Here is a 20,091-nt window from a genome sequence, read left to right on the forward strand (position 1 = left end):
TAATCTAGAAACAAATTATTACAAAAGGTCACCGACAAATATCATTTACACAGAATGTATTTCGCATAATACTACATAACCTTCCTTTATCACGATATCAATATAAGGAAATCTCAATTCTTTAATTAAGATAAACTATTTAATTGCAGAACATCCCTCAAAACATCCCCAACGCGTTCCGGAGGATACGCGCATGTGCATCTTACAATTAAAAATTACGGCATTGCACTTGCTAGCTAGTTAATTGTTTCCAATTACCTACGATCCGCCAAAGCGGGGTCTTACATATATAAGGGCACAGGCTGTGTCCAATCGACATTCTGACTTCGAAAGTGGTTGCATACACACGTCGTCGCTTAGGCGAAAATTTCTAGGCGAGTACTGGATAACAGCAGCGCCTAAGTTAGTTCGTTTGAGATCTCTAAAACCTAGTTTAACATAAAGTAATCATGCAGTCTATGGTGAGTGTTTACTTTTATTTTTTTAGATTAGTTTGTTGTCTGTTATTTTCAGGATTGATAAATCCTGAAAACATATCTATATGGCACCTTAGAAAGGAAATGGATTACGGTGTTTGTTTATTAGTTTTTATCTCATTAATTTGTTATGGGAAATAGGTAAAATAACCTTACGTAGTGTTATTGTACTTTATACAGTCAAAAATTGCATTCATTAGTAAATGTTTAATATACTTGCATTACATATGTATTTTAATAATGTAATAAATAATCTTAACACTAAAAATACAATTTAATATACTATTATATTTGCATTAAGTACTAATTATCTACATTATCGAATTTGTTTAACAACCTTAACAGCATTTCTGAATATAATTAAACTCATAAATAATTAGGATTGTTAATAATAAACAAAATATATTACGCTTGTAAATTACTATCAATATTATGACTGGCTAAGCAATTTATACTGCAATAATAATAAATCACACCAATTATATCAAATATTTAATGCAGACAACTATACAGAATAAGCAGAACGAATTAAATTCAGAAAAACTGTTTCTTTAACTGTGGTCAATGAAATTCAATGTTACGTAATGCCTTACCGCATATATATAGAGCAAATATAAATTATTGTCAAAAAAAAAAATCTGATTTCCTTTCGATAAATTAGAAACTTAAAATAGTTTAAATTCCCAAAGTTTTATAGTACTTGATGATACTTTTATATATCGAAACTGTAGAGATCTCTATACAAATTATACTTTTGCGAAGCCGGAGCGAGTTACTAGTCAAAGATAATCTCATTCAATGGTAAATTTTAAATTATTTTCCCATATCTAAGTAATCACAACACAATGTCGGTATTCAGCATTGTGTAAGAGAAATTTGAATTATATATAAATTATGTATGTATTACACGACACTTAATCCTGCCCACAATTTGTACTTACTGTATAAATCATCGAGGCACTAAAATCTTAATCAGTTTCAAAGTTAAATATTATGTCAAGGTCTTATTAAAATAATACAATGCACGAATATATTTGTATCGTTGAAGCTTACGAGATACAAAACAATTCCGACTATAAATTTCTTTTGATTTAATATTTGAAAATAGAAGTATTATATTTTTTCTTAGAAAAGTACTAGTACCTATATATTCATTGTGAAATTACACAGCGATTTGTTTTTGCTATAATGAGAAAAAATTAAATTCAGCCTTATGTTAAGTGCAATTTGGTGGGCGGCGGGCCGATTTCATACGGCAGTGGGCGGATAAGAATTGTACTAATATATGATGAGGATAAATAATACTACCTGTACTATATGAAGGTACATTTTCTCCTAAAATGCCATTATACGTCACGTAGACTGCGTAATACATACCAAGTAATTAGTGCAACCGGTACAAAAGCGAATTAATTGACATTTGTAGAATTATGTTCAACTAGTGTTTGATAAATTAATTATGTTATAAAAAAGGAAATATTTTCACATAAAATAAATTATTTTATGTTCTTTTATCTATTGAAAACTGCACTATAATAAAAAAAATAGAAAATACTAAAATAATTGCATCTACGTGAAGTCAGGGCAGGTACCTAGTGTCCAACGATCATGAGGCGTGACGGTTGCAATTTCTATTTTCAATGTGATACAGTATTTTCTTATGACCTTCATTTAGCCCTATACTTCCTCACGCCCACAGCTTCCTCTTGGCTAACTCTAAATTGCAACGGACTGGTTGTGCACCAGTTCGCCGAATGATAATTCCGATCTATTGCAAAATGTAGCTTTTGCAACAGAATGCAAAGGCAAGTCGATATGAGGTCCACACCCACAAATTATAGTGCACTTGCTTTGTTTGGTGTGGTTAATTTTTCATGATAGAAGATCAATTTAGAATCCTGATAAGAGGAATTATAATCTCATTATCATCATACTGAGATCAAACGATCGGTTTGATCAATTTAGAAAAATAGTTTGCTATTTTTATATTGATTTAAAATTAATTTATAATATGGATACTCAAATACTGAGAGTGTATTTTCTAGAGGACTAGGATATTCTATACTCGTATGTGTTCTTAGCATATGTTTGCTGGCTGCATACAAAAATAAAAAATGTTTTTTTTTATTCCAATGATATTTGTATTAATATTTATTATATGTTAGTAATACACAACTCGTAAAACTTCGAATAAAGTGCACAGTCATATAAATTATTTATCAGGGCCATGAACAAAATATGATCTACTTAAATAAAGGATTTTGAACAGACAGCCGCATTGAATGGGTCGTGTCTATTCGTCATTGCATAACTGCCGATTGTTTATAAAATGCCATAAGTTATTTACACAGGCGTTCAATTTTGCAAACAATCTACGCGCTTTTACACAAGCGATCAATTTTGCGAACAATCTATATAATTATATGAACAAGTATCAACATAATATAGTTTCCGGCAGCTAATACTATGCTATTTGAACTTAGCTACTACTTTTTAAAAACTAAAACTTCCAACATAATTTTACTGTTACAGTATTTTATCATTTACTTAAAAAATTGAAAATAGCTCCAAGATATAGATAGGACAAAACATTAGCAATTATTAGAAATATAAAGTACTTATGAATACGTAATTGGATTTGATCTAATTACAATCGTCTATTCTTCTAGCTATGTTAAAAAAATGTCCACAAATAGTCAATGTTTTGAACAAATACAAACTCTGGATATTTCTAGTAATAAAAATTTAGAAAAATTTAAATTTAAAATTATAGTAAGTTTTCGAAGTGATTCTTATGAGGATCAATTCGTGTGGTGCTAATCAACTATAATACATATAGACAAATCAAATGAGATCAAACTTTACCGGGCTTCATTTTATTTAAAATATCCTAATATATTTATGAATCTACGAATTGATCATATTAATTCCGCAGTTATATATATCATGACCATGATATGTAAATCATATCGCCAACAAGAGCTTGAAATATGGTACAAAATTATTGAACGTATTAAATGTAAAGAATATGTAAAAAATAGTGGTGAAATATTATAAAAAAATTTAAATAGGCATGCGAAGTGTTGATTCACGTTCAATTGTGTTCGATAATTAAACATGACAGTAACATGAATCATTCGTGTTTTGTGGAGCCGTTCATTGTAGTAATAAATACGGGCGGTAGGTAAGTTTTGATTAATTCATGAATTGCAATTTTAAGATAGTTCTCAGTCCCTCATATTATTGGATCCATAATATATTTATGGTTAGTACAGTTTGCAGTGTAATAATTGTCTACTATCGGGCAGTATATGATTTCATGCTATCTACTTTAACTTAGTAAGTATATAGTGGTTAGTCTAGACACTATACTTAGTTCGCCCGGCTACCACTAGGTTATGAATTCAATTTATAGTAATATTATATTCGATATTCCGCTACTACGCAAGCTATTTCATAATAAAAATCAAGTCATCACTGCAATGACGGGTATCATTCATAATCTGCATTTTAACAGATATCCATAGACTATATATTATATTAATCAATTACTTGTAGGCCTTATGACATCTTTTTATGTTGTGTAAAAGTATATTTAAAATACTTATTATTTCTTTCACTATTTCTACTTTGGATCTTCAAGCATGTCCATTTCAATACATTTGTACACAAAGAGATTTTGTTATTGAAATTTCTCAATTTATTAATTCCGTATATAAACATGATCAAGTGACTTTGTATCGTGCAATTTTGTATTGTTTATATCAATAAAGCAAAACCGCAAGATATAATTCACTTGGGACGACTTTAATTTGGAACATAATACATCGAATGGCTTTCCACACGTACATTGTTAATAACATTTGTAACACGATATGGTTATTGTCAGATCATATAAATGGAGTAGAAACCACAATTAAATATGAATTGCATTAATTTATAAAGTACATATATCTGTACCTTGAGTATTATACACCATTTTTACTGTCGTTCTTCTGCAATATTACTGTCTTCTTAACTTCATAAATTAAATTTACTTATCTTTTCATCATTTATCATTTCATTCTATCACCGCGTTAACATGAATATAGGAACTACTAGCAATAAATACCATATCTACAGTATTATAGTTACATACCTAAAGAAACAATAGCAGGAAATATAGTACAGAGAAAATAACAAAAAAACGTCAATTTTTTCCTTAAATTATTATGCATGCTTCCTACTATTGTATCCTCTTCCTTAAAGACGTAATAAGTTTTTAAGATTTTGGATTTAAAAGCCACATAATTTACGTACAAGGGAAAAAGATGAGGTGTAAATAACATTTTATTATTTAAATAATTTGAGAAACCAAAGTGAAATCTAAATGAAAATTACTGTGTGTTCACAGATAGACGAAAATTATACTTATACATTTACCTATAGATTAACATTTTGTGCATTCTTATTACTAGTAGCGGCCAAACGTGTTATGTTTTAGCAATAGACGCATATAAAACTAATTGCTTCGTTTAACGATTTCCTAGCTCGATTTATCTATCATCTGCATTAGTCTGTGCGTGCAACTATGCCCCGCCTTACAAAGTGTTACATTTAACTCCTTGGTTTGGTAGGTATGGCTTTGCACCGACGATATAGATCTAATAGAATTAATGTTACCAGATAAAGGGCGAAACTTTAGTAAGATATAATGGGCAAAGTAGTTAGGTAACCACGTTTAGACCGACACCTTAAGAGCAATTTATAAATACAAAGTAATATACTAAGTGTATTTTACAATGCTATGTATTACAACATATTTTGTTTTTAAAATTAACATCATAAAAAGAAAATGATATATATCTCGTGACTCTGTGAACTATTGCGGGAATATTACATCTTCAAAGAGTTAAAAATAGACTATAGTGTCGGAATATTTCTACCACAGCGCAGCGGCCGGAATCTCTTTGACAATCTAGACAAAGTCACCCACACGGTGCTCTAAGTCACAAAATAATTTAAATTTAGTAGGTACATAATTTTTCTGTGAGGTGTTTATAATAAAAGATTTATCTTATATTTTTAATATACCTAGATAGAAATGAGATCTTGTTATTCGGTAGGACTAACTTGAAAGTATTTAACAAATTATGACAAAGATAGAAAATACCATTGTTTATAATAAAATTGCATCAGTTTTCGTCTAGCCGTTCACACGCATTGTATGGCGGTGAATAATGGCGAAATAAGAACAAAATGTATTTCAATGCCATGATACTTACAAAATTAAATAATACACAAATCCACATTGCCGTGAGAATAGAGATACAATTATTAGATAATTTAATAATTTTTAAGGTGAGTTACAAGAATCTGTAACAGATATTAAGACAAATGATCATTTGTTTTCATGTTGTCAAAAGAAATATGTGCAACAATGAGAGTTTATTAAGCAATTCATTAAGAACAGGGATTTATATTTTAATTAGTTGTAATTTCTGTGAAAACTGTAATCATCCAGTTATATTGTTAATATGCGAAATGATTTGGCGCAGAGGCGTAACTAACATAAAAGATAGAAAATATTTCATATAGTGAGAATGTTATTGTATTGTACTTTTCCTTTTATTGTGCAAGTGATTAAATAAAGAAATTGTTTTAGATTATATAAATCCGAAAACGACTAAAAATATTTTAATTTCAAATTTATGTAAAAGTTAGTAAAGAAGTTTTATTCTTTATCATCAGGCAGCGGTGCGGGATGTGGTAGTAAATTTGTACGCAGATAGTTTGAAATATTAAACAGAAATTTCAAGTTGGCCTGTCGTGCTTTTGTAAGATTATGAGATCTTATGCTGAAATATACATTTTTTTCTTACTTATCGTGATATGAAAAAGTCAGTCATGCGTGACATAGATCTATTAGTAGCATTTCAACACCAATTGCATCGATATTGTATGAACCTCAGTCGACCATAAATTGAGTTCTCTTATGCTACGTCAGACATTATTTATTAGAAGATAACTTGAATTTGCAAACATAGAATGTTTCAATTCGATATTTTGCTCTAAAATTTTGTTAATATTTACTATGAAATAAATTACTTGAAATGAAAATGATACAAAGAAATTGAATATTATTTTCTTAAAAAATGATTCCACGTTTGATTTATTATTCCAAATTATTAGAGTCTACGTCAAGCTGTCCAATAATAAAGTTAAATATGAGTTGATATTTTTGAAAATATATGGCGTACTGTATTTTTAATCCAGTGAAAGTGATCTAGTAGCATATTTTCCTTGTGGTTTTCGCAGCGCATTGGCGCAGGTGTGAAATCGTGGGTTCCGCTCCGATTAGTGACAGCAACAGCCAATGTCGATGGTTACTTATCGGTTTTCTTAACTAGGATTCGTAGTATAAGGTTTATTTTGGAAGGCCGATTTGATTGGCTTATTTCTAAACAGGATGTCGTGTGTGACTAATGCAGTAATAAACCGGGGTCTTCAGAACACTATTATCTGAAATGTGCGTGGTCCATTTTTACATATTTATGTGTCACTGGAAAATCAGAATACCATCCTGACAAACCCATGATCATGTCGAGTATAAGGTGTCTTAATTTAGAATAACACGAAAAATATCTTTATTACTTATTTATAAAAATAAATGAATTCTATTACAGATTATCCTCGCAGCCACACTCTGCCTCGCTCAGGCTTCATACTATGCCGGCCCACCCGCTCACATACAGCTTAGTCCCGATGGCAAATATGTTCTTGATACACCCGAAGTAGCACATGCAAAACAAGCCCACTACGCAGCGCATGCACAAGCATCGTCCGCTCACGGAGCATGGGCACCCGCCGCTGGGTACCTCGGCGCACCCGCTGCTTACGCGGCTGGTCACTACGGTGCACCTGCAGCTGGTAAGTGACTTTTTGAGTCTTTTTTCTATAAAAAAAATATTGAATTAAAAAATTCAATATTTTTTTATTAATTCAATAATGTTCATATTTCTAGAGCTACATTTGAAATATGTTCTTATAGTGAACTGAAATGTTAAGAATACATTATTTAATTCTTAAATGATTATATTGATATTTATGAATTATTGACAGTAGGGACGTAGTTTCAAAATACACATTAATTACAATAATATTACTATTATGATCGCAGATAACAACATAGTCTGTGTATGATAATAAGAATTCTTTATCAATCTCTTCTTTCTTTAGAAGACTTTCAATCTCAGTATTAATTAAGTATAGTAACTACTAACAGGTGCATAATTCTGACAATGACTTTTTAATTTTCATTCACCATCATTTCAATTTTTCCAAAGGTCTCCTCAAGTACGGCCCCGCGCCCCTAGCGCATGATGGTCGCGTTGTAGACACCCCTGAGGTTGCCCACCTGAAGGCCGCACACGCCCAGGCGCACGCTCACGCCGCGCACGGCAGTGCGTTAGCACCTCTTGGCCATGGACCGATCGCTCCTCTTAGTTACGCCGCACCCCTTGCTCATGGTGCCGGATACGCCGCAGGTTACGGCAAATGGACTGGACCCCCAGTAAGTTTCAATACCATGAATATATTCTAAATCATAATATCGATAGGTACGTGATATAAAACTATATGGAAGATATAAGTATATTAATGAAATTGTTATTAAAAACATGTGGACTGGCAAGCTCATTTAATGGTCTATGGTAATCGTGACTATATACTTGAGCAGCACCATTGTCAGGACACCATGTGACAGCGGTGGGATCATTCATACGTATATGTATACGAACAGCACCATAAACCATGTGACACCGGTGGGGTTCTATGCCATTTTAAAGGATTAAAATGTGATGTAATTTTACTGCCTTATCCATACCCTTCAAACCATAATATATAATAAAATCATATCCTACAAACTAAGCTACTTGGCGACTGTAATAGTTCAGATACAGACGATATCAACGACAAAGTCTACTTATTACGGTTAATTTAATAATAACTATTATTCCAGGCCCACATCCAGCTGACCCACGATGGTCAATACGTAGTGGATACACCTGAAGTGCAGCACGCGAGAGCTGCCCACCTTGCACAATATGCGGCCGCCGCTCATGCCGCCGCCGCTTCACCCGAGGAGCCCTGGGGACATGGACCCCAAGGCTGGCACTAATCTCTACCTCTGACCTACTACGACACTGCCTAAATGCCTTTTTATATAAAATGTACATAAAAACAAAAAAAATGTTGTACTGTATAAAGTTGAACGTGAACGTGTAAAGCAAACTGCAAACAATGTAGAGTGAACTTGAAAATGTAATATTAAAAAAAATCTAATAATTTTATAAGTGTGTTTTCTTAATTTTCTGTCTTCAAAACTGTCTTTAAATGATAGTATAATATATGATAGGTAGGTGTAGTGATCCAGAGATTTAGTAAAAAATCCTTTACTAATTTAAAGTGAATTTTAATAATATTGTACTATTCATAAATTTTTATGAAATTTTATATGCGTCAGTAGGTCTGAGAATTGGCTACTATCTATTTTGCATACCTCTAAGTGATAAGGGTTGTCCACCCTTAACTTTTTTATTTATCGGAATATTTTTTTTACTTTTTATAATGTGGCCTTAACAATAACCTACTAAATAGATATCTACAACCCTAAATTTTCATTCATTATTTTTAATAGCGATATTATTTTATAGTTACGTTAAAACATAAACATATGAAATCGCAAGTAGTATAAAATACCTACTGATGAAGGACCAAAATTGTTTTAATGATTACAATAACGACCTCTGTGGTCTAGCGGCTTAGGAAACCGCCTTACTTTCGATGGTCGCGAATTCGATTCATCACACAGTACAAACTTTTTTATCCTGGGTATGAATACAAGTGTTGATGATAATTATTTTTTTTATGTTATTGGAAAGACAATCAATCTGATGGCCCACCTGACTGTAAGCTGTAACCATCACCTACTATATATACATACCTACTTACATGGACTAACCATGGATATCATGTTATGTGTGAAACCCGTAATATCACTCGTGCGTTGCTATTCCAGGTGACTAAGATGCCATGCCTCTTATCCTGTAATTTCACTGGTTGGCACACTACCACTGAAATTTACTACACAAAGCACTTCTTAGCAGCTGAAATAAGTTCGATTTGGACTTTTTACAGTCTTCCTGTGGTAGGAATCTGTTCTCGGTAGGCTTCTTAGTACTTTGGTTTCCTCTGAACAAAACGTACAGCCCAAAAGTAAAATATCAACGTAGAGCTCTCCATTAGATCAGCCTGTTGAAGGTTAATTGATGATTAATCCGATATGATATATCAGTCGACACCAATATATGCAAAATGCACCTCTCTGCAAATCCGTCTGTTTGTTACATTTGACACGATTGTATCACGAGGACAGACACAGGATATCTATTATCTCAAAGTCTGCAAGGGGATGTATAGGAGGTAGAAGCTTATGCAAATTAAGTAATAAACGCGAGTATGTATAATACGAAATATAATACTCTATATACTATAATACGAAATAAAATAAACAAAGTAAAGTACTACTTTTTCTTTTTTTATAATTTCACTGATGGCTTTGCCTGGCGAAGACGAAGGAAAAATTCTTCACAAATAAAAATAGCATGTACAGTTTACAGGCGATGGTTTCTACTTCCCACCATCAGAAGTAAAAACAAAACTTTCAATAATTCGAATAATGGCATCCTTCAAGTTTACATATGTTCATTATTCTGTTCAGATGTTTGTTGCTATTTAAATTTAACAGGAGTATTTTACCCCTGCACATTTTACACTATTTAACTCATTATACGTATAGGTAATATAGGTATGTGTCTATGGTACTGTAATAGTAAATGGTAAGAACTTTTAGTTTTTTCTATAGTTTTTATATATTGTCTGTCGACGCTTATTATACACGTATTAGCGGCTAAATTAATCTGTTACATCATATTTATAATCAATTTATATTTAATTATTTATTTAAATCTTTATTTGTACAAATTACAATTTAAATAATAATTATGTGTTAATGAATAAATAACATTTATTATTATCATTTGACTTACGTTGCGATTAGAATTTGAAGAATTGTTTCAGTATAACAAAATAAATTACAGCAGCCATTTGTCGAATATATATTAATAATTTAGTCTGTATTGCAAATATAAACGCAAAATGTTGATATGTAAACTTAAATAACTATTGTCAAGATAAATAAATTGAGGCCAAATTTGACTCTCCTATAATAATAATGTACCTATAATAATTTGCATTACTATACATAGTTCACAATTGGACGTGCTCAGATTTTTATAGTTTATATTTAATATCTATTTTCTAAAATATCCTTAATATTTAACCGCAGCTTTCGAGACGTTGTTTATACCCCGCCGACTCTAAAGAAATTAAAACTAACTAATTAATAAATAAGATATATTTTTTGTTAGATGTTGATATAAAAAACCCCGACCCAAAAACATACTATATTTCTCGCTTTTTACAGTTTCTAACATTGTAAAAAAAAATATTATAATTAGTTTATCGATATATATGGTTTCAATTTCATAAAGATATCTTGAATAGGTACTGAGAAAAGATTTTTTTTGTCAAGCTGTGTCACCTTCAATATTTCCTTACTATAGGGTTTAGGATTGTGAGATTAAGTGTATGGCTATTTTAAATAAAATACAATAAAAACATGGTAAGAGTCCTTCATCAGACGCGACTGCAGTTTTCATATGCTTAACCCGCTGCCTAATACTGCTTAATCCTTTGACTTCCAAACATAAACCTTATATATTTATAATAATTATTGTGTGCATTTACACTATATAACGTTTAAATAGAGCGTAGGTTAATGAATCTTATCTGTATTCAAAACGGCAGGTTTAAATTTACTAAACAATCTGTAATCATAAAGTAACGCCCAACGTCGAACGTGAAATTGATTGATTCATTATTTGGTTAGTAGATCATTATGCATGCATTTTAATTTATCCTGTACAGTGGAATTTATGCCGGCCAACAATGCTATTAGAGTACTTGGCCTAATAACACAGGCGTAACTTAGGTAGCGTTCTAGAATATACTGTTTTATACCTACTACATAAATTTATGATATGTTTACCTATAGTCTGTTTTTTAATCCCGGAGACTAAATTGATAGATTACTTGACTAGATTGGTAATAATGTCAAACTTTCAAATAATGTTACCACCTATAGCGGGGTAGTGCTGTACCTGAGATATCGATTTTTTTTATCGGAAACTTTTATTTTAACACATTAGTTTTAAAGCTTTAAATGACGTTTCCAAAACAGAATTTTAAAATTTACGTACATATACTAGTGTTTCCATTACTGTCGTCGTATTATATAGCATAAAAATACATTTTTGTCGTTTCCGTACAAATAGTAATTTTTAATATAAATGTTAATGTCAATTGTCAATAAAAATGTTATTTGTTTTATAAAAAAGGTAGTTAGTCTTCATTTTAGTTAAAAATTAAAAAAATTATTTTGATACAACAACCATATATTTATTAATATCTATACTTTATTAATTGTTTGTACTGTGTTAATGGGTTTTAAGTAAACATCCACAGATTATTTCTAAATAACCTATAAAAATGAGTAATTAATATTAATTTAAAATGTGCTAAAACCTTGCAGCGTTGGAAATGTCAAATTTGTCTACGGGATTAAAAAACAGACTATATATAGTTTATATACTATTTATACATTTTGGTATTTTTTTATACCCCAGTGTATTGTTGAAAACTCCTATGCTGTATCTCTAAAGAAAACCGCGGCATTTTAGTGCACATTGAGTGTGTGGGAGGAAATACATCTGAAACCACACTATCTCTTAGATTCCAGGGTCTCAGGAAAATTCCCTGTCGATGGTACTTACTGTAATCTAAACGGCAAACAAAATTATTAGAACATTATTTATTGTTCTAATGTACAGTTTGATTATACATATAATACTGTTGTGGTTAATAAAACAAACGGAGTTATTAAATTCTGTATTTTTAAACAATATATCTAGTAATCGTAGTTTTTAATTCAAAAGTTAAAATACCTCGTGTCACATATATATTGTGTTTGTTAACTTTCTAAAATAAACACTTACAACGTAAATAATTTAGTAAATGTTATATGTACATAAAAATATTTTATTAGGATAGACTCGAAATATATACTCGAGATATATAGAAAACACAAGATACTAATTCTGTTAAATGTTGTTATTTCTAGCATCAGCTATCTATCCAATAGCTTTTTTTTTTTATCAAATAACCTCAAAAATCATAACGATATTCTTAGGTGGGTTAGTATTTGAATATTCATAAATATTATCGGTATGAACTGCAATTAATCATTAATATTAGTAGGTAGCCCGTATCAAATGTAGGTTATAGGATCATAATGAAGTGAATATTGTATTTGTTTCAATGACAGTATGATAGTGGTAAACAAGGATAATGTAATCGCTAAATTTCTTATTATACAGGTAAATATTATAGTCAGTATGTGTAAATTAGACATAAGATTAGGTATGTTCCAGATAAAATCAATGCATCAGTCATAATGAATTGACTACGGAACAAATTTTCGTGTCAACTTCGCACTAATTTTTTCTGTTCCTTGGTGATTGAAAATAGAATCATTATAATTTTGAAATAATAAAGATAAGGTAAAATATACTTATTTACATACAACAATATACAGTAAAAATAAAAGATAGATATAAGAATAAAAGAAATTGTATTAAGTGGCTGCATATTTATTTTATGTAAAAACTAACTATAAATGTTAGTTGGTTTTTACTCTAAAAATGCGTACTTGCAAGTGTATTACTTTAAAAACTAGTGTGAGTCTAAAACAGAAATTAACGCTATTAATTGGAAAAATTAGATGTTTTCAAATTTTTCAACAACAAACTTTCGATAGCTATAGCGGATAAAATGAATTAAATGTAGATTGGTTGGCAGTTTAAAACAACTAGAACTACATAGCTTAACTTCTGCACAAATATTTTTTTAGGCGCTTTAAACATTTCTCGACAATGGTAGGTAAATAAATATATATATACTATGTTCTATTATTCTATAAAAAATAATAATCTCTGTATACGATTGAACAATTAGTAATATCAAAAATCTTTAAGATACATTTCTACAAATAAAAGCTTAAAATAACATTCTTTCAAATTTTTGCGTTAATTTTACCCTATCGTCATACCTGTATTGATGTCATGTAAATCTCTTTTATAATAGGAACATGTGCTTAAATTTGACGGATTCGTTTATTATGTAATATAAGAAAAGTCTAAAAAGCTAATGATACGTGTGTAATATTTTTTTTCTGATAGGTGCATTAAGCATTTAAGAATATTATTAAAATATAACACTTTATAATAATAAAAATAATACTGGCAACATTATTTTTACAAAAATATTGTTATTTGATTAATTCCGGTGTTCCGTGTGTCATAGAAATAATGTGCTATAGTTTTGTTTTTGTATTGAAATACTAATGCCAACTAATGTTTCAAGTACACAGGAAGTCATGCATGTCATCATGAAATCTGAGAAAAACTTCATACTAGATCGGAGAATACCTAATGACTATTAGGTATACGTCAGAAGATTTATTAGCAGAGATATCATAGAGCAACATGTTGTAGATATATAATCACTACAATTGGTACACCATGTAACAATTTTAGAATGATTGAATGAATCCCTAAATGTCCTATCTGTACTGATAAATAACTCGGTATGACAATATCTAATATAATATCTCTTTACCTAGATAGACATGATAGAAAGTTTGAGTCTCATCGGCCTCGGTGGTCGCGGGTTCGATTTGGTGCAAACATTTGTATTCATGAGTATTATAGTTTGTATCGGTTTGAGCGTTTTCTATGTATATTATGTAAGTATTTACAAAAATATATATTTAAGTATTTATATCAGTTGTTTAGTACCCATAGCAGAAAACACAGTAAGCAGAAACTCTGCTTACTGTGGGACTAGATGGTGTTGTGTTAATTGTCCATGGTTGTATTTATCTTATGTATGAATGTATTTATCTTATGTATGAACGCCGCAGCAGCTTGCCTTGTTAGCGGTACTTCGGTTCAATGGTAAGATACGGCAGTGAAATTACACCATGTGGAGTCACAACATGTTAAACCTTTTTCGATTGATAATAATAATTGCGTAATTGCATCCTCTTAATTACCACTACTGGTATAGTAGGTCTCATGCGTGGACAATACATTAGAAGTATAGTGTTATAACACAGTGGTTGCAAGTTTGATCCCTACAAAATATATATACATATGTATATTTGTATTCATACTATATATACTGTATTTGTACTGAGTGTGCTGTATGTTTGTGTGCATATTAAGTTATAACTTTTCTAATTTAATGCCGGATTTGACGATTCCTTTTGGAATCGACTAGTTTTGTAAAGATTGTGCTTTTTGTTGTCGAATAAATAAATATGGATTTCGAGGAAAACATTTTAGAAGATTTCGATATCAATAAGATTAGTATTTTGTTATTATATATATATAGCTTATGTATCTTATATTTACTCTATGTATCTTAATAATAGATACTCCTATGTAAAGTGGATGGAATAACAAAAAAATCGTAACAATGTTTTCGACTACAGGAATTCCGGGTCAGTCATGATTTCTGGGGTATATCTAATAATGTTCGTTACGTATCATAAAGCAAAGATAAGCATGCGTATTTTTTATTGACATCAGTTACCATGTAATTTAATAAACAATACTCAAACAAGAACATTTGCATTTTTTATAAAGTTATTTTTATACCTTCCTTTATAAACTTGTAATTTGAGTTTATAAATTAGGTATGTATCTATATAAAACAGTAATGAAAATTCTGTGTATTCAAACTTTAGGAGGAATCTTAGGAACTATTCATTGCGTCATAACGTGTATAGCCATTATTTCATTATACACAAATTGTAATTACGTTATGTAGGCATTTTCTCATCATCAACAGACATCAACAACATTACTATCCTGTTCCCAGTAATAAGTATGTAGTCTTGTACACAGTTATTACTAGTAATATCATGTTACTTCTCTTGTAACTCAAACTCTGGTACATTAAGTAACTAGGGATTAACTATGTTATAATCGGCCTACGGTTATTAAAACTAATAGGAGTATGTACATGTAAGAGTGTGTGTATGTATGAGAATTATTTATATATTTTATACACAATAATATTTACCGTTAGTTAGGTATTCCCGTAACAATATGCAGTGGTAAAGAGTGCGTGCTCTACATGTTAAAATTAAGTAATTAAATAATTTTCATAGAATTTCCGTATCAACACCTTTGTATATTTGAGTTAAAATAGAAATATCCTATGTATTTAATTTGAGATACTATATACTTTCACATTTATACAATAGGAATTAAAACCCCGTTGTTATAGTAAAGTATGCTTTGTCTCTTTGTATTTATACTTTCCAGTGAAGAGTTACTAACAACAATCTCAATTAATCCAGATAGCCTCGGACCACAATATTATGGATTCAAATGTATCCAGCGAAATATAGATATGTCAAATCTTGCATTCACTATAAAGTCAAATTAACTTCTGAGATAGTCTCACTGAGAGTTACATCTGGGATAACAGGCATAAAGATATTATTACTAGATATTCAAGGCACTTCTGTGCTACCTAGAATTTGTTACGGCTAGCGTCTATAATGTAAACACAAGAGATGTTTTTTGTATCTCGCTTTTGTGTTAATGTGTAAACTTGTGTTCAGTAACATAGTTATTGAACAAAACATGCCGAAACAATGTGACGTCATGTCGTGGTAGGTAGGTGTAGTCCCGTTAGTGTTACTTTGTGAGGGCAGGACATAAAACAGGAATTCTGACAGCCGTGAAAACGTTATGGTTATAAAGCAGACGTTGACCCGCTCCCACTGTATGGTACAATCTCGTTTTGTACTCAATATATTTTCATATGTTTAATGTAAAATTGAAACTAAGTTGAATATCAAGTTAAACTTAAATATAAAGAGCGCATAGGCGAGTGGTTAAGAGATTAAGTGTTCAATGTGGGCAACATTAAAAAAAATTGTGTCCTTTTATTTTTCTGACCGATGTAAACACCCATAACAAACTGAACTAATTAATCTTGGATACAACCCAGGCTTGCTCCACCACGTTGGATTCAAATATACATATGTACATAGCAAAACTTGGTAACTTTAACCTCGACGTCAACAACTGACAGTACCTCTAACTACCCCTCTGGGACAACCCGTATAACAGTTTAGAAGATATATTTTAATCAGAATTCCGTTATATGAATCTGGATATTTCAATTTGCAACTTTTTTTATACTACAATGGTGGCAAGCATGCTTCCGGCTCATCTGATGGTAAATGGTTGCTATAGCCGATGGATGCCAGAAATACCAGACGTGCGCGTTGCCGACCCTTAAGAAACCTTAATATACCCTTCTTGAAATATTTGTATTAAGACTTCACTTTGTATGTGTGTCCTAATTGGCCACACACCAGTATTTTTGTTGAGTTTTGTGAGCCTTTGAACGTTTGACTTACGTTTTTGTTTCAGTAATTTGACGCCGAATAAAATTATATGTATACCGAGAGCGTTCGAGAACAACGTTTATTTGAAAATATTAGTATAACACGATACAAAGGAATTCAACATATTCATCCGCACGATACCCAATATCTATATCATATAAAGATGATGAGCAGAGGTATTCATTCATTCATCAGCTTCACCATAATTTTGCATAATTGTCCACTATCGACCATCAGCTACCCATTTAGTATACTAGTAAGAATAACACTGACTCCTGATTCAGCGTCATTCACTTATCAATAATAACATGTTTTATGCAATCGACCACAACATAACAATTTTTTTAGAAAATCTAAACCATAAGCTATTATTCTGTGACTCATTGAGGTTTCCATTTGCATGAACAGTTAGAGGAAAAACGTGGTAAATCCAATAATTCGTTTTGAATAAAAAATGAGTTTGGTGTCGTTAAACATATATGTACATACAAACTTACTGTTCGCATATGTACTATAATGAGTATACGTATGTGTAATATAAAACAGCAGTATTTTATTGTATTTCGTTGTTGTATGACTGGTAGATATTCAACGTATCAATACGATTTGTCTGGTCTGGTCGAGACCGGATTTTATTCATTAGTAATGGTCACGATTTATCTATGGGAACACACTTATTCCGGGTTTTTAGTATTGTACAGTATAGTGATTTTCTATCATGTTACTATGACGAAATAAAATTATGTATATTGTGGGTTAATTGACATAATATAGACTTTAATTTTCTTTTTACACTTCCGAGGCCGTGTTTTAATGTGTTCCGGTTGAATTCGCTACGTCTATTTACTCTATATTAACATATTCGTGGTATATTAAAAAAACTGTCTCTGATTATCAAGTAAATATTTGTGCTGATGTATACAAGAGAGATTATATCTACCACGAATATTTTTAAGTGTAAGACCCTTATTGCTAATCTAAAAATCTATAGAGTGGTGTATATTTCATATTCCGTTCCGTTACTATTAATATTACTTCATGAAAATAATGGAAAAGATCAAACCTTTTCCATTATTTCCGTAAATATATTTTTATTCGACCGTTTAAAAGACCTTATAAGCAAACTGATAAAGATTTCAACCTACTAAACCTTATATAAAATTTCACGTTAAGCAAAATTTTAAATCACCAAAAAAGTACCTATATTTATGTTTACAGCAATTCTATATCTTCTTATTTATAGAAATAAGTAGGTATTGGGATTTTGTAATAGACAAAAAATAAAGTTCATATAACAGCACTGATTAAATAATTACAATGGCATATACACAGTTCAAGGTAATGGTTTTAGAAGTAAAATTATCACTAATTAGCAAAATATAGCAAAAACCCTTCCTAATTAAAGTTAATTATAAAAGACTTACCTACTCGCACAAAGTATTAACTTTAACAGAACATTCATAGCGTGAGATTTTAGATTAAATTTCATTCATTCATAAGCTCTACTTAATTTAGATATACATACATCGCTTAGAATTCTGATCCGGTAGGTACTTATTTGGTCTAACAGTTAATTTTACCTTCTAGCATTCCACCTATTAAATATAAATACTATATTTATTAGTACAAGTAGATAGTATTTAAATGTAAAAGCTATCAAGTATAAACTAACAATTGATATTGCCTACGTAGTTTTATTATTTAACATGATTAAGTGGTTACTAAAAAAAATTTACATATTAATCGAGAAATTCGAAATACATATAAAATCCTATCCATACTATTGTAGTTTATACCGATATTTAAATCTGCGTCTCTCTATCTGTTATCTTTTCACGACTTTAAAAACAAAGAATGAAATGTAAGCAATTCTCATTTCCAGTGTATTTTTATTGTAAAATAATAATAGTAATTTAGAAGCAATATAGACGATTGTTTATTTAACGAATGGGTGTACTTAAAGTTTTACATTAAGTACACCCAACATTTGTACTTATCTAAGCGCGTGTATCTAGCCCACAGAATATTCATTTTATAAATTTGTGTTTAAAAGATTCATTTGTAAATAAATAAACTACTCGTAGCTGGTTAGGCCATCGGCCTTACGGTTTACGTGTACCTACAAAAAAAAAACAATGAATCAATTTCTTTCCTAATTACGTGTTGGACACCATAGCATATTGGAAATTGCTATGAATTTAATAAAGACGACAAATGGCGACGCGACCGATAGATGTTCACCAAACCAGTCCCATTAAAAGATTGCAAAAAATGTTCAAGTATATTTTTTGCTAAACGAAATCCCATCTTCAAGTATTGTGTTTTTATTATGCTTTAGTGGTGGCAGGTTACGAGGCTCTGGTAGTAATGAGTTTGCTAATACAATGTGAGTAAAAACCTATCTACTGGACTTAGTGTAAATGGTTTGATATATAGCACAATAAGCAATCATTTATCTAAAGCAGTTCTACCTAACCAATTAAAAAAAAGGTATTTTAGTTCTTTTTGCTTTATAGTACTATTAATAAATACTCTTATTTTTTGTAATCAAGTACAAGCACATTTGAATATAATAATTTCTGGTCATTTCTTCTTAGCTAGAAAGCACTTCGGTCTGTCGCTTGATTTGACATAAGAGTCTGTAATAGACCTACATGAATAAAGATGTTTTTATTTTGATAGTGGCAGACTATCGTCAATGTTGTGAGTATATGGAAAATTATATTTTTCTTAGTCTATAAGATATATATGTATAACATAAAACATTAGTTACTGATAATAATTAAAATTAAAAAAAAAACAGGATTGCGCTCCTAAAGTAACCGCAACTGTTATACACTATACTTGTATATTTATTTTAATTGAATACTTTGGTCATTTGTAATAAATAATTCCTTATAATAAATTTATAAATATAACTATATGTTATATCCTCTACGTTCGTACGTTGAAACTAGGCAGAGCTTT

At 30.6% G+C, this 20,091-nt stretch overlaps 1 protein-coding gene across 1 annotated transcript; it reads left to right on the top strand.

Moving 5' to 3' along the window:
* Positions 1-330: 330 nt before the first annotated feature.
* On the top strand, positions 331-8,819 carry LOC131845182 (pupal cuticle protein-like). The gene is made up of 4 exons (XM_059194222.1): positions 331-461; positions 7,142-7,385; positions 7,802-8,028; positions 8,476-8,819. The coding sequence occupies exons 1-4, from the start codon at positions 450-452 to the stop codon at positions 8,632-8,634; spliced, it is 642 nt and encodes a 213-aa protein (XP_059050205.1). The 5' UTR covers positions 331-449; the 3' UTR covers positions 8,635-8,819.
* The last annotated feature ends 11,272 nt before the right edge of the window (positions 8,820-20,091 follow it).

The sequence above is a fragment of the Achroia grisella genome, unplaced genomic scaffold (genome assembly GCF_030625045.1).
Source record: "Achroia grisella isolate CSIRO2021 unplaced genomic scaffold, CSIRO_AGI_Agris_v1 utg109, whole genome shotgun sequence".
In the NCBI taxonomy this organism is placed as follows: Eukaryota; Metazoa; Arthropoda; class Insecta; order Lepidoptera; family Pyralidae; genus Achroia; species Achroia grisella.

What these genes read in the sequence shown, in the direction of transcription:
- LOC131845182 (XM_059194222.1), top strand. An exon ending in CTACGGTGCACCTGCAGCTG is followed by an intron (nt 7,386 to 7,801) that starts GTAAGTGACTTT and finishes ATTTTTCCAAAG; the next exon opens with GTCTCCTCAAGTACGGCCCC. An exon ending in GCAAATGGACTGGACCCCCA is followed by an intron (nt 8,029 to 8,475) that starts GTAAGTTTCAAT and finishes CTATTATTCCAG; the next exon opens with GCCCACATCCAGCTGACCCA.